The sequence below is a fragment of the Psammomys obesus genome, unplaced genomic scaffold (genome assembly GCF_907164565.1).
Source record: "Psammomys obesus unplaced genomic scaffold, mPsaObe1.curated_primary_1811, whole genome shotgun sequence".
In the NCBI taxonomy this organism is placed as follows: Eukaryota; Metazoa; Chordata; class Mammalia; order Rodentia; family Muridae; genus Psammomys; species Psammomys obesus.
The window spans coordinates 11754495-11769985 of NW_026596091.1; the positions used below are offsets into that span (position 1 = coordinate 11754495).

The following is a 15491-nucleotide window of genomic DNA, read 5'->3' on the forward strand; positions in this document are numbered from 1 at the left end:
ATGCCCACAGTGAAGACCATAACCCCAGGGACTCGGGCAGCTGGGGAATGACCACAGTTAGCAAGCAAGCTTACTGTTTTCAATAAAACCTCAGGGCCAGTGCTTGCTTTCTGCTTCCTCAGAAGGTTGTACACATTAGCCACAGGGATTCCCTGAAGGAGCTTTAAAGAAGAGACTGATGGGCACCATGCCAGCGCCTTTGACTGAGCAAGGTCAGCTGAGGACTAAGACATGGGAACCCGATGAGAGGGTCAGCCACCTGTGTGCAGCAGCTGAGGCCCACCCAACCACAGCAAGATACAAAAACAGCTCACCCCAGAAACAACCACTTGACATCTCCCCGGAGCAGATGATGTATACCAAGTAAACAGAAAAGAAGGCAGATTTCATTAATCTTAATAAATGGCCATTGCCTTAGTAGTGGGAAAAGTCAGTAAAAAAGTTGTTTTTTTTTAAATGTTGTGCATCTACTCATAGGATTACATTAAACATTAAAGTAGGCACAGTCCAATTTAGAGTGCTGCTTGTAGATCTCAACTTTAGCAGCCCTGTTAAAACCTGTGGCATAACAGTATATCTTATTCAGAGTTTAATTAGATTTCAAAACTAGCAGCAAACACACAATTACGCCGTTTGCTGGCATCTGGATGGCTGGCAAAATTAAAGATGGATAAGAACCTTCCATACGAGGACCTCCGAGAGCTGAACAAAGACCCAGCTCAACAGAAACACTCTTATTTTCCTTTTAATATTTTATAATAATAGCCAACATTTATGGGGTTCTTATTCAGTGCTGAGCAACGGCATATACCTTCTCATCTATGCTTTAAAAGAGCCCAACAATATTCATCTTTTGTCAGCTTCACAGGTAACATTGCCAAGCAAGGATGGAGCTGTCTGAACCCAGACCCAGCCCTGGGCTCCAAGGCCCACCGTGTTAATGGCGGAAACCATACAAAGCTTGCATTCTGAAAGATCTTAAGATTCAATTTAATTCAACCATATTCCACAGTCACTTTAGGAATGTGGACTCTGAGGACAGAAGAAGGCTCATTGGGGATTTTCTTTAATGCTGAACGCCTGGGAAGAAGGGACCATCATTAGCTGTCCGCATATCGTTGAATAATGAGTATTTCAAACATGCTTTAGAGGACCCAAGAATAGTTTGTGATCATCAGCGTCTGAAATACTCCCTAGTCTCAGGACATTTTCCTAAATGAGCTAGCAGGACCATGAGTGTTAATGTCAGAGGTAAGATGATGAGACTCGTAAATGACTTACGTGTACGGGGACTGCTAACAGCAAAAACAAACAAACAAACAAACAAACAAACACAACCCCAACAATTTTTATTTTCCATTCAACCTGGAAGGCCCAGGATCAAGTTCAGGTAAATGCTGACAGTATGGAACATCCTGGACAAAGACATCCTCCACAAAGACACCAGTGTGGGCTAAAAATAACTGCCTATTGTCTTACCTCGGACACTGCAGGGCCCTGTGACACTTACCCGAAGGAAACCAGAGAGGCAGACAGACATCCAGTTGGTAAGGAGCTTCTCCACCACAGACTCCGTGCGCCTCAGCATGAGCTTGGGCTGCATATTGCTGCACTGCTCCATCAGGTCCCTGGTGAGCACCTCCAGGATGCTGGTCAAGTAGACCAGTTTGGTTTGCAGAGCGATGGTTAGGAAGGAGGCAAACAGACACCTGTTTAAAAATAGAGCCTCGGTGAGCCATTAGCCCTGGACTCAGCTGGATGTGGCTGGTTTCCATGGAATCTTGCTGGCAACGGGGGAGAGAGGGGTTGTCTTCTGAGAAGCCATTTTGTGTGGATTATATTCCAGGCAAATAAACTGCTTGCCTAGTGTATGAAGCCCTGGCTTTGATCCCTAGGAGGATATGTATTGGATGTGGTGACAAACGGCTGTCATCTCAGTATTAGGGAGGTAGAGGGAAAAGGATGAGTAATTCAAGGACATCTTCTGCTACATTGTGAGGTTTAGGCTAGCCTAACAAACAAACCACACATCAATAGCAACTTGAGGACATTTCCTATGTTTTTAGCAAGAAGTGAGTCTTTTTCCCAAAAAGTTTTGGGTGTTTTTAAAATTGAAAATAATACTTCTGCTTTCTTCTTGGTTAAGAATTTTCTCTTTTCTTTTTTGGCATTTGGGTTTTTTTTTTCCAGGTTTTACAGCATGATGTGTGTATGTGTACCTTCAAGATGGAACTGAGTTTGGGTTGGTGTGATCTGAGTTGCAGAAGGCATGAGTGTGTAAACACCCCGTCAACACTGCTGAGAAAGTGCATGCTGAGTTTCAGGTAGTGGTCTGGGAACAGGAGCTTGAGGGTTAGAGCTATGGCTCAGTGGGAAGAATTTGTTTGGCATTCACAAAGCCCAGGTTTCATAACCAGCTGTTCATAAAACAAAGCAATGGTAAAATAAGTAGCTTGGGGTTTTGTCTGTTTCTGAGACAGGTCTTACCAGGTGGCCCTGGCTGGCCAGTAATTTCTTACATAGACCAGGCCCATCTCAAAAACTCACAGACACCTACTTGCCTCTGCCTCTGGCATTCTGGGATTAAAGGCATGTGCCATCATACCTGGGAGGTGCTTAGGTCTTCAAGTCTCAGCTTAAGTGCTTACCAAAATACAAAAGAATTAAATAAATGGGAAAAACATAAAGAATAAATAAAAACAAAATACAAAAGAGTTAACATGTACCTGTCCTTTACTGAGAAGTTCTTCTGTTTTTCAAGGGTATGGATGACAGTAACTAGGAAGCTTTTGTTACATATGAGGGCATCCAAGGCTGTGAGGCTCTCATTCTTGTCATTGGCATCTCTGTTCTGGAAGGGGAAAAATAAAAAACATAATTATATGACAGTATAGTAATAAGACAATATAACTTAGTATCATATATAAGCTGAAAGTTAGAAAGTAGAGCCATAATGGGTTTTCCAAGACAGTGCATTATTTAATATTGAATTCATGATCCAAAATACCCACAATAAAAATTCAAAGTAATAATAATGGTGATGACAATGACGATGATAACACTGAAAGTCAGACAGTCACCGAGCTAAAAATGAAAATGTAGAGACTTACGTGCATATCTTCAGTGAAGATGTGTGTGAAGCCACCTGACTGAGAGGAAAAAGAGACTTTTATTATTCCTAACATCCAAAGGAAATGAATAGTGGTTTTTTTTTGTTATAATAGCCAAGTTCATTTTAATAAAGCAGAGGTGCTATTTGCTAATCTGAAGAGCCCTTAGGCTTGTGCTCACTGCACCGCCTCCAAGACATGATAAATAATTATTACGCTCTCAAGAAACACCAGTGGCCTCTGGAAGCCTCAAAGAAGACTCGTGGGTGCCTATGAGCCTCATTTTCTGGTGGATTATGTTGAGTGTTAAAAAAAAAAGCCGCCTCAAAAGTTAAAGAACTAGTAGTGGGAGATTATGTCAGATCTCTTGTTAAGCAAGTGACGTCTAAGGACAAGGCTCACTCAGTTCTGACACTCTTCGCTAAGTCATAGAGTAGCATCGATGGTCCCGATATATTCCATCCTTAAGAAATGGGAAGAGTATGAGATGTGCAAGCATGGAATCTGGAGCCAAACTACCCGGGGTCCAGCTCTGACTTAGCACATACTGGTCACGTGACTGTGGACAGGTCATTTAGTCTCCGTGTCTGACTTCTGTGGCATGGAGCGAGCAATGGTTCCTACCTCCCGCACTTCTTGTGAGAATGAAATGAATGAGTACTGACACACAGTGCTCTGTGTCCACTGAGAGTGAGCTTTTTATCCCTAATTTAAAAAAAAAAAAGTCTTGATATACCATGCTGTGTGGTTCCTCAACATACGCTTTTCCATCGTGAGGTTGCTTTTTAAATGTCTCATAAATCTTATTGAAGTTAAGAATTGCATTTTCTTTTCTTCTATTTATTTTGGGTGTTTTGAGATAGGGTCTTGTCTCATAGCCCAGGCTGGCACCAATTCGCAGCAGCTCTCTACGCTCTGTCTCCCAAAGTCTGAGATTACAAACACATACTATGCCCAAGTAAAGAATGTAATGTAAAACCATATTGGGTAATACTTTGAGTTAACTAAGTAAAAGCAAAAATTCAAGTTTTCCTCTTTTTAGAGTTGAAACTCCAGTAAAGCTTGTGTCTCAGTAGAGTCGAACTTTCCTGCAGAGGACCTTGTTTCATAGTTTCAAATTTGTTAGCCAAAAGAGAAAACCTGAAATTATTTTGGTCTTCTTTTCTTAGGGAACCAACCTAATACAAATACAACAGTTTAAACAGCTGTTTATAATTACATTTTCCTATAGGGAGGGCAGGCCCAGGTCTCAGGGGTGTGTGCATGTGTCATGTGTGTCGGAGGACAACTCTTTGAACTGAGTTCTCTCCTTCCATGTGGGTCCTGGGAAATTGAATTCTTATCATCAGACTTGGCGGCAAGTGCTTTTACCCTCTGAGGCCTCTTGTGGCCCAACAATACTTTCTTGACCTTCCATTAGGAAGTGGTACCCTGGCTCCCTGGTTCACGGCTCTTTCTCCTTTTCATTCAAATTTCCTTCTTCCAAGAAATTAGATACTCTGCTTACCCTATGTCTTCTATTTTCAGAAAAACAGAAACCAGTCATACAGGAGCACCAGAAGAAATTCAGGGTCCTTCTTTGTGACATTGGGAACTTGAAGCCAGCCTGTGTTATCTGAGGCCCTGCCTCAAAGAATAATAAGCCGTTTTCAACCTATGGGGGTCGAGGCCCCTTTGTGAGGGGGCTCAAAGGACCCTTTCACAGGGGTCATATGCTAGATACCCTGCATATCAGGTGTTTACATTATAATCCAAAACAGAAGCAAAGTTACAGTTATAAAGTAGCAATTTTTTTTTTTAATGGCTGGTCACTACAACATGAGGAACTTCATTAAAGGGTCACAGTGTTAGGAGGGTTGAGAACCGCTGCCATAATGAAGAGGAAGCCTTTTAAAACACAAAACCAGCAGGCAGGTCAGCGAAGCGGAGTGGCCATGCCCAGGCGGCCTCTTCCTTTGCTGTCTTGGAGGAACTGTTTGTCAAACTCCAGGCCCAAGGATTTGGCTTTGGGTCAATCAATGAAGCGCTCAATTAACACTCAGTCACATCTGCTGTGCATGGCGAGCAGCCTGGTCTTGGGGTGCCGTCTCCTCCTCCCTCCCCCGCTACCTACTATTATAAGCTCAGTTTTGACTTAGGCTTCCTTCACAGAGTTCTGAAAAAGCCCCTGTTAGTTTCTACTTAATGACTCCTCTGACTTCTGGCCCTTACAATTTTCCATTTGCCTTTCGGTACCATACTGAACCCTAAGTTAAGTCAGTTCGGCTCCTTGTGACTATTTTTCTCTTGTCCTAAAATAAGGCTGCATTATTCTGGGGTTTTCTTTCGGTTTGAGCCACTCAACTTGCAACAGTGTTCCTTGACACTCATCATTCTGCCTTGTCCTTGATTAGCGACTTGAGAAGATAGGAGAATTTCTTTTTCAGGCCACAGATTATGCTATTCAGCACTCAAGGGCAATCATTAACTGTAAAAGCCCACACAGTACTCATCTTGATGCTGGAAATCTCCGTTATTTTATTGCTTTTAAATTCTTAATGGGGAAATCTCAGAGAGCTGGGAGCTAGGACTGGTGATGCAAGCTTCTCAGAGGCCCTGAGCATCACCCTGACTCAGGGACTTGAATTTTCCCAGGTACAGCAAACACATGAGGCAGCAGACAGCAAATCTTGGTGCCTGGTGTTCTTGGAGGATAAGTTTAAAAAAAAAAAAAAAGCTGGTCTTATTTGTAGCCTTCTTGATTTATAACACTAAGGCTTGGCACCCCAAATGGGACAGGTGCCTTGTGACAACCTCCTACCCTTCTGACAATACCTTATATATCATAGTGTCTGCTACCAGAATTGTAAAGAAACTGGAAATTGCTTCCCACATGTGCCATGTTCCTAGGCTTCTGGCCAAACAGAGGCAAGGTGCTGCAGGCAAGGCGGTCCAAACCCCTCCCTTGGCTTGAAGAGATTTCTAACTTTGCTGACAGGCCCGGATCTAAATATGGTCATTGAGATTAATGTGTTCCAGAGTCGGGGTGGGGAAGGTGTCTGTCTGGGGCCCCCAGAGCAATATGGCAGAGCTGAGCTATCAGGACGTGGGGGTGATGGCACAGAATAAATGAGTGGCCTGACAAAGGCATCAGCAGGTAGATGAAGAAGACTGATCAAGTGAGGAAATGGAGGTACCAGAACAGAGGTGAGACCCACCCAAACCCAAAGGGCTATCTGTACACTACTTCTTGAGGCCCTAGTACTACTCATAACTCATTTCATATTCCTGTATCTATTAAACAAGGAAGCTACAAACTGATCCACTAAAGAAAAACTGCTGAAGAAGAGACCATAAAACCTTTACATGGCTAAAAATGCCTGCCATCAACTCAAGTTTCCTGCCTGCCCATTTTCCTTCCTTTCGGCCGGTCCTGCTTTTTGTTTCCAATTGAGAAATAATAGTGAATAATCTAGGAACGGCAGTGCAAGTCAGGCAGATAAACATAACAAATTGGCGAGCCCACAATTTATTGATTTTTAAATGAATTAGCTCACTTCCCAGCTACAGATTCAGTTCAAAGCTGGTAGTAAAAAAATAAAGCAAAAATCATCACTCTAAACTTCCACTCATTATCCGGCAAAGAGTAATTGCCAGTAGCCTGTTGCTGCTTTCTACCTTAATCAATGCAATTAAGAATTATCCTCTTCCCCGCTCAGCTTGAACTTAAGGCAAGATCTTGCATTATTATTCAAGGCTCAACCTGAGGATGATGATCGACGTTCTTTTACCTCAGGGAAGAAAGTTCTCAGAGCGAAATGTTTGTAGTCAAGAAAGGGTACAGTTCCAAAGCTATCAACCACATCCAACTTATCCATCTGGAGCTCGGCAAAGCCTGAAACACAGAATCCCAAGAGCGATATTTTAACTCCACAAACCATGGATAAGATCTTCTGCTGTTTTGTCTCACACAGAGGATGACCTTGGTTTTCATTAAAGAAGAAACAATAGATAATTACTTGGTTGGCTGCAAGAGAAGAGCTGAAAGAAAACACAAAGCCAGGCCCAGACCCTGCTGTTCCATGTGTCTTCTGTTACACAAACAGTTCTCTTTATGTGGCAGTCTCCACATAAGGACGAAAATTAAAATAAAAGTGGAGTGGGCTTGTTTCCCTACAAATGAAATCTCAGAGCCTACCATCACGTATCTCTTTCCGGAGTTCACTCTCCAGCAGCTCCAGCTGTTGGCTCTGCTTTCGACTCAGCTCCTTCGATTTGTGCCTGGTCACCACCACAGCCACTAAGGAGACAGAGGTGCCGTGTCAGATTGGCATGGTAACATGGTAACAGAAACGAGGGAGAAAGATGGAGAGAGAATGAAGTGTAGAAAATAGCAGGTATTAGGCTGTGTGTGTGGAGGGGGTCTGGCCCGGCATCAGAGCATTGCCATACCATGTGCCAGGGCCTGGGTTACACCCCCAATGCTACAAAAATGAAATGAAAAACAAAGCTGGATTTTATTAAAGGGACATTTCCATTAAAAGGTCATTCTAAAGAGGAAGGTGTTAAATATAACAGGGGAAAAAAAAAAACCCAAAACAAAATACCACTCATCTTAAAGTGAAAACGAAATCAAATAACCTTCGCTTGTAACCAGAGATCCCAGCAGGCTGGAAAGTAATGAAACAAGCCAAGTTTCCTACAGCCACTGGCCACGTATATAGTTCCATTCTTTTCCCAACATCTCTAAACATCTCTGGAGAAATAAAGCAGCGCTGCAAATTCAGAAGGAAACCGCAGGTCCGCCCTTGCGACAGGAGCCTAACTTGCATAGCTTTAAAAGGAGATGCAGCAGGCAATTCATCAAGAGTCCCCACGGTTGATGGCCTCTGTGTCCATACCATCTCGCTCTGAACCATGCCATTTGTGCAGTGGATGAATGAATCCTAAAGCTTATATCCCTGGTCTGTTGTTTCATTTACTACCTGCGTGACCCTGAGAAGTCCCTCAGCATCTCAGTGCCTGCCCGCCGTATCCATAAGAGCTGGGATCATGAGCAGTAAATCAAGAGATCACATCAACCTGAAGAACTAACAATTGCCAACTCTCACATTATTCCAGAAGGATCTTGTCTTTTAACAGATATCGCACAGAAGGGTTAGGCGAAGTGTTTGCCATGCAAACAAATACAAGGATCTGAGAACCCATGGAAAGCCAAACACACCCACAGCAAGATAAGAGGCAGAGACAGGAGACTACCCAGGAGCCCTAAGACCAGCTATGCTGGTGTATGCAGGGCCCAGACAAGAAACCCTGTCTCAAACAAGATGGAGGTGAGGACCGGAACTCTGGAGATATCCTCTTCCAACTATATGTGTGTGATAGTATTTGGGTATGCACACACACACACACACACACACACACACAGAGAGAGAGAGAGAGAGAGAGAGAGAGAGAGAGAGAGGTTTTCTTTTTAAAGCAATTACACAAAGGAATGGCTACCAGCAAGTACGGTTTGTTCAATGCGACCACATCAAATTCTTTCCTAGTCTTCTTCACTACCCCAGCGGTGCTTACTATAATTGGGACTGTGCATTTCCAGAAGAGCTGATTCTCACACTTACCCAGCCAGAGAACCCCTTTTTCTCCAGGAGTATCATTTGGGATTGTGGCTCACCAGGAAACTACTTTGAGCAACCCTGACTCAGCACGTTAGGGGGTTCAGCATCCACACAGCAGGGTGGGTTTCCTGGCTCTGTTGGTGGCAGGCCTGGGCTAGGTGTGTCTAGCCTTTCCACTAATGGCAGGACTGAAAGACGAGGGTATATGCTTAGCACAGCTGCTGGTGACATATGCCCCCTAGAATGAGTCAGAGTGGGATGGTTTTGAGAGGATCTGCAAATTCAAACAAATTACCTTTAAGGATGAAATGACCTCTACTAAGTCAAGAAGAGACTAGAAAATTCTAGAAAGTTACAAGGTGGACCTAACTGTCTGGTAAGGCCAAGAGATCTGAGTAAGTTTAGCAGCAGTCGATGCTCAAATCAGAGCTCAGCACTTATACAAGCAATCTTCTTCCTCGAAGCCCACACCAGCCAGGACTTTATTAAAATGTCAAGCCAAATTTTAGATTGCAAATACATGGCAGAGGTAGACAACTTGGGGAAAGAATAAAAAATACCCGAGATAATCACTGACAAGGCAAAACAGGGTTTCTAAACAACACATTCTTCTCACCAAGCCAGTAACACATATATACGCCTTCCTCACCGGACTGTTAACTGCCCAAGGAGAGCACTAGGCCTTCAGTCATCTCTGAAGCCAGAGACTGGCCAAGTCATCAACATCTTATCCAACGCTCAGTAAAAAATGAGGAAAACAGATTTGGAAACAAGTGACTAAGCCAGGGGCTGAGAAGGTTCAAGGAAGTGCTGACCCTTGCCTCCAGGCCCTACAGTGTCAGAGAGACACCACGCTGTATCTAATCAACAACCAGGAAGTGCTGTTTATATAGATAGAGAAGATACAAGATAGAAAGGTCGCACCTACATGGCTGCAGGTACCAGATACGGAGGTGGGTGGAGATCGTAGGAAGCAGAAGAGACTGTGGTGGAAACCGAGGGACACGCCCTGCCTCAGGGAAGAACAGTTGCCAAGCTCTAACAACCTATGTTAGGTAAAGCTGGGGTCCAATAGTTTCGGCTTTTCACACTTCCAACACAAATTTAAAATGTGAGTTACCTAATTTGCAATCGTCAGCTTCTTCAGTTAGAAGAAAGAAAACCATGCCATTGGACAACGAAGCATATTCATAGGACAGATTCATCATCAGTATGATGCCTCCATGCCCACAGCAAGCATGGCATGTGGGGATGGATAAGACAGTCACACTGGCAAAGTGATTCTCCCAGGAAAAACAGGACAGGGTTGGGGTATGAGGTGGTACTTGGCAAGCTGCGGAGGCGGGGTGAAATGGCCAAGTCCTGGGTACCCTTCAAAGGACTTGTTTTCAAAACAATGCCAAGGACTTGGGGCACCAGCTCAGTAGTTCTCAAACACCCATGTGCCGTTTCGTAATTCGCTTTTTGTTAATGGAGCACCCTAAAAACTCGGTAGGAAGGCCTCAACATGTACCTCTTATTCCTTTCCCAAAGTTCTCACTTGGGCTTTCAAGCTCAAGATCTGCCTGGCCTCTGAGAAGCCTCATTTCTCAAAGGGAAACATGGCACTTACCGACAATGACGATCGCCAGCAAGACGGGGAGTGCGATCAGGAAGTACCACGTGGAAGGAACAGACTCCTGCTCCACATAGAGTTCCAGATTTCCCAGCTTGACCTGACGGGACAGATTGGCCCCATTAGACCCGGTGGAGACTCACGAGGCTCCTAGGCATGCACACTGTCCCAACACCGACCGCTTCCCCCAAATACGGAAGAGGTGGGGTGGGTGTGACCTGTAGGTGTGCTGGGCTGGATCTGTAGTTTTAATGCAGGCCCTGTTTGTCCTGAGCCTTACCAGTGCAGAGGTGGGCTAACCCAGCGGCAGACACCCCCTGGCCTTTCTCTACAGGGACAATTCCATTTCTCCCTCTCCCTCACTGGTACATCCGGTCAGGAAGCTTTCGAATGCCACTTTCTCTGGTGAAAATCAGTTTGGCAAGGCTGACCATCAGATGATCCCTGATGGGCTTCATCCATTTCCTGCTTTTTTTTTGGGGGGGGGCGGTGAGGGGTCAGGGGGCTAATAAAAACTTGGAAATTAAATTTGAAAAGGGAAAAACTTTACACCTGTCTTCTTTCTTGGTTGTTACACACACAAGTGCTGAGGCATATGCGGCTCACCAGAACCCTGGCTGCCCCAAGGAAGCAACAAGCAAAATGACTGGGGTGATGGTAGATCGTGGTGGTCCAACTTTTCTCTCCGTGTAGGACGTCAAGTTAGTCTGCTTCCAGCCTCATTCTGTCATCTCTGAAACGGATGTTGGCCTACAGGGTGGGTAAGGACCAAAGGCCTCTATTCTATAAGATGCTGGCTCACTCCATCTCAGAATTCATTATCTGTCTAGCAGATGCCCAGCATAAAAAGCCAAGGCCGTGGCAATGCCTAAAAGGCCCTGATAATCTTTGGGCCTCCCACGAATTCTCTAAGCCCCTGAGAATGGCCCCTCAGTCAGCCATGCTGACCCATGGGGTGTTGACTGGACCTAGCCAGCAGGTTTCTGCCTCAGGATACTGGGAGCTCGTGCTTCCAACTGTCCAGTCTGTCCGTGGCTCCTTCTCCTCTTCCTCCCTGAGGCCCTCACACTAATGTCACCTTTACAGGCATACTTTTCTAGCATCAGGTGCCAGGACATCGCTGGGTAGGCTAATTTCCCCTCCCCCTACTTGATGCATGTCTTCGCTGGGAAGCTCCGGGTCTGCTTTCTGATCTGCCCGGGGTCAAGTTCCAGTGCAGGCACTTGGGAGCCGTGCTGCCAACTGAAGGATGCAAAGATGTGCCACACTCAACTAGCCTAGAAGGCGGTGCTTGTAGGTTCGGTTTCTGCTCATTCTGTAATGGCTACTACCTCTTTTATAAAAATGATAAACAGTGGAAGGGTCAGGGAAGTAAAACGCCTTACCTAAGACCACACCCGTGTTAAGCAACACAGCTTAACACAGAGGCAACCTCATTTTTTACATTATAAAGCAAAAGGTTGTTCTTTTCTCTTTTCCTAATGTTGGAGAGTAACCTTTTGCACCACCGGCAAGCACTCTAGCACTGAGCTACATACAGCCCCTGTCTCACAGAGCTTTTTGGTTCTGTTTTGTTTTGTTTTTTTAATAGTCTGAGCAGAGCCTCTTACCATGGACAGAGGAAACAACACCCTCTATGTTTCCCTTCTCAGAGGGTCCTCAGTCACATCTAGGGAAAGATGGCCTGCAAGCAGGAAAAGGTGACCGTGGTGGGGGAAGCCACCCCACAAACCGTAGATTACGAGGTGGCTGACGGGCTAGCGTCACTCTGCCTGTGCCTAGGAGGCTTGCGCTTCTGGTTTCTGCTAAGATGTCTCACCTCTGCGTTTAGAGAAAGAGTGACAGCCCAGTCACCAGCGGGGCTGGAGATGCTGCTTGCAGATGCTGTGGTGTAAATGTACAGCTAGAACAAAAGCTATCAAGGCTCATTAGGATTGCAGACAATGGTGTGTTCAATGCTCTGACATTCAAACAAGCGCATGGATGGATCCGCCTGCTATTCTGGTTGGAATTATGCTTGGGCTTGCAGTATCAGCTTTGTTCATCATCTTCTATTTAAAGAGAAACATCTAAAGATCTATGAAAGATTCCATTCCAACCTGGGGGTTCGTAAGGGAATTTCCAAGACTCAGATAAAGAAAGCAGTTGGGACTTCCAGGTGACTTACACGAACTTTCTTAGAGGAGGTGGCAATGCTGTTCGCGTTCTTGATGCTCTTAATCTTGCAAAGGATGGTTGTGAGATCTTGGTTTCTAGTAATATTCTCAAAACTGCAATTAAACTGTTTATTTTCCCCATGGAAGAGAGTGATATCAATGTCATCCTTGGAGATGTTGAAGTTGTCGTTTTCTTTCTGCAGTGAACATGATGAAGATGAAGAACTCAGGGCACACGTGGAAACTCACAGCTTCCCAGCCCATAGCCCATAGAGAAAAATCAAACAAACATACTTGAATTTTTACTTCCAATTCTGTGTCAATCTCAGATTCCACTCGGTACCCTGTAAATCTTGGATCCTCGAGGTACTGCAGGGTTCCACAATCCAAGTAGGTATCTTGGACTCTCAGCTTCACGGCAACATTTGTGCGCACTTTGGAGCTCTTTAAATTGGGAGCTAAAAACCTGCAGAAAGTCGCCATGCAGTGTTCCGAGACCTGGAGAAAGCACAGAGCCTGTTGGGTGCCCAAGAACCCCAGCTCTAAAAGCTAAGTGATCCTGGGGATGAAACTTCTGGGAGCGTGTTTCCCCTCGGTAAAACCAGGCTAGCAACACTATGGATCTCATAGGATTAAATTAACCCTAAATGAAATGAGATAAAAACTCATTCAATTAAATGTGGGCTACAGTGAATGAGATTACATCTGCCGAAGTGCTTAGGGTCTCACAGGCACACGGTAAACTCTCCACATCTGCTAGCACACTCAACACCAATATCGTTGGTATTACCGGCATTCAGGAGAGGTGTCAGGTGATGTCGAGGGGATAGGGGGAAGCTTTGCATAGAGAAGCAGGCAAGAGGAAAGACTTTGGCTTAAGTGCTAAGGCTCCTTCCAAGCCTGAGTGGCTGAGTCTGGGGAACTTTAGGAAGGGAATTGAGAGCCAAGGCTAGTTGCTAACTTGCTTGTACCTGGTTGAGTCACTGTGTGTCAAAAGAGCCTCTGCAGAGAGTTAGCAAGAGTCCCTAAGCTGGAGGAAGCTCTGTCAGACGCTCACTGTTAGCAGAAGTCCCTAACCACAAGGAGGAGGAAGCAGCTTTTTAGGCATATCAGAAAATAGCAGAAAAACAAAAGCCAAAGGACAGCAGGTCCCCTAAGAAATGAGGAGCAGGGAAACGAGAACAGAGGCAGAAAGCCTGATCCAGTTTACGAGCAGGTTTGTTTACAAAGAAAACCCAGAAATATGCTGCCATTTTCAAGGGTGCAGAGACAGGCAGGGAGACCTTGCAGGCAAGGCAAAGGGAAGGATGGCAGGTGCTTAAAGGAGGGTGTGTTTGGGGTGTGGCTCAGTGGCAGAGAGCGTCCCTGGTATGCTGGAGGCCCTGGTCCTTAGCACTGTAAGAAAAAGAGGGAGTGAGGGAGAGCAGGGAGAAGGGCCTAAAGCTCCTGCAAAGGAAACTACCAGGTGGGAGAGCCATTCCCTCTCCTTGTTTCCCCTAATCTTGGAGTTAACGGTGAGCAGACAGAGGGCATCCACACATGGCCACATTAGTGCACACAATCCCTTAAGCTGAACACTTTTCTAAATTCCAGCTCTCTTCACCTTAGCCACGGCCCCCACTTCCTCAATACCATCATGCAGACTTTTTCTTTTTTTCTTTTTTAACAGCATCCTAAAAGAACCAGGGTCACCCTAGTTCCATAAGACTCTGAGACTCCACCTGTTTGTGCTGGGGACCAACCCTTATTTTGAAGACAGCTTCTCAGTGGCCTTCTCTGGTCATCCTATTTTCTTTGACCCCTGGAAGTGAAGCTGCTGGCTGATCCGAGGCATGTTGTCTTCATCCTCGGTGCCCTCTCTCCTACACTTCGGTCCCTGCACCCCTCACAGCAATAATGTCGAAATGATTAGGCTCACCATCACCAGCCCACCAGGCACACCCTGGCACAGCATTCCAGCGGAGAGCTCCCCAGGGCCCTGGTGCTGTCTCAGCCACATCTGGACATGTCTCTGCCATGCCTCGATATCTACAAGAGCACCCTCAATTGACACGCTGCCCCTCCAGACTACCCTATGTACCATTGAAAAAAACCATACCCATCCTCATGTCACTTTTTTTCCTGAAGACACTCAAGAGCTCCCCCACTGCCCACAGAGCCAGGGGCAATGGGGAACTATTGCAGAATGAAGAGCGATGTTTTCTTATGGTTCTCTTTTGTATGGCCATGTGTGGTTTTCCACTGTCCCCATCACCAGTCCCAACCCAGCCTACAGGTTCCAAAAAGCAAATGTGCGTGGTGTTTTAGTAAAGAAGAGGTGATTAACCTATCTCCTGTTCCTGCAGTTACCTCCCTGCCACTACACAGCTGAATGTGGTTCCATCATGGGAAATGGCCAGAATCAGACACAGGGTGAGGCCGGGAACTGGCCAGGAAGAGTGTCAGAAAGCGATGCGTGTAGGACAATGCTGTAAGAAAGACGGATCGAAGTGCCTTCCTGTGTCCAGGCCCAAACACACACTAGTTGCAAATGGGTCACCGTGTTTGGTCACCCTCAGCCTTGGCAGTGGCCACTGGCCTTGGCAAGAAGTGCTAAGGTGGAGGAGGCCCAGGAGGGCTGCCCCCCTCACATTAAAGAAAAGGAAGAAGGAAAGGAAGGAACATTTAAGAAGCACCTACGAGAGACAGTGTACCCAGAGGTCCCAAGGTTTAGCTGCGGTCCCTTACCCACTCTGCACGGGCACCCATGGCCTCAGTCTATAGGCTCCTGGGGGAATATTAAGGCTCTTCTCAGAGAACCAGGCCTTGATGAGGACCAGACGCACCCCCACAGTCTGTCTCTACTAAGGAGACATGGTGTTAGTAGGGTGTGTGTGCGTTGAAAGTGCCCACATGGGACCCAAGAGACAATGACGAGAGAATTTATGTTACTTCAGCCAAGTCACCGGACTTCCCTCTGTGCTCTTGGACCACTACTCCGCAGGCTCTGTACATTACACCTCAGCCATCC

The 15491-nt window shown here is 45.7% G+C and overlaps 1 protein-coding gene across 1 annotated transcript in view; it reads right to left on the reverse strand.

Annotated features, from left to right (window-relative positions):
• Plxnc1 (plexin C1) overlaps positions 1-15491 on the reverse strand; it is a 149798-nt gene that overhangs the window by 38691 nt on the left and 95616 nt on the right. Inside the window, exons 13-20 of the mRNA XM_055627954.1 lie at positions 12776-12979; positions 12493-12678; positions 10323-10425; positions 7288-7389; positions 6881-6984; positions 3111-3149; positions 2727-2851; positions 1511-1709 (exon numbers count right to left, since the gene is read on the reverse strand). Of these exons, the coding sequence (XP_055483929.1) occupies positions 1511-1709; positions 2727-2851; positions 3111-3149; positions 6881-6984; positions 7288-7389; positions 10323-10425; positions 12493-12678; positions 12776-12979 (1062 nt within the window). The remainder of the gene's footprint in view (positions 1-1510; positions 1710-2726; positions 2852-3110; positions 3150-6880; positions 6985-7287; positions 7390-10322; positions 10426-12492; positions 12679-12775; positions 12980-15491) is intronic.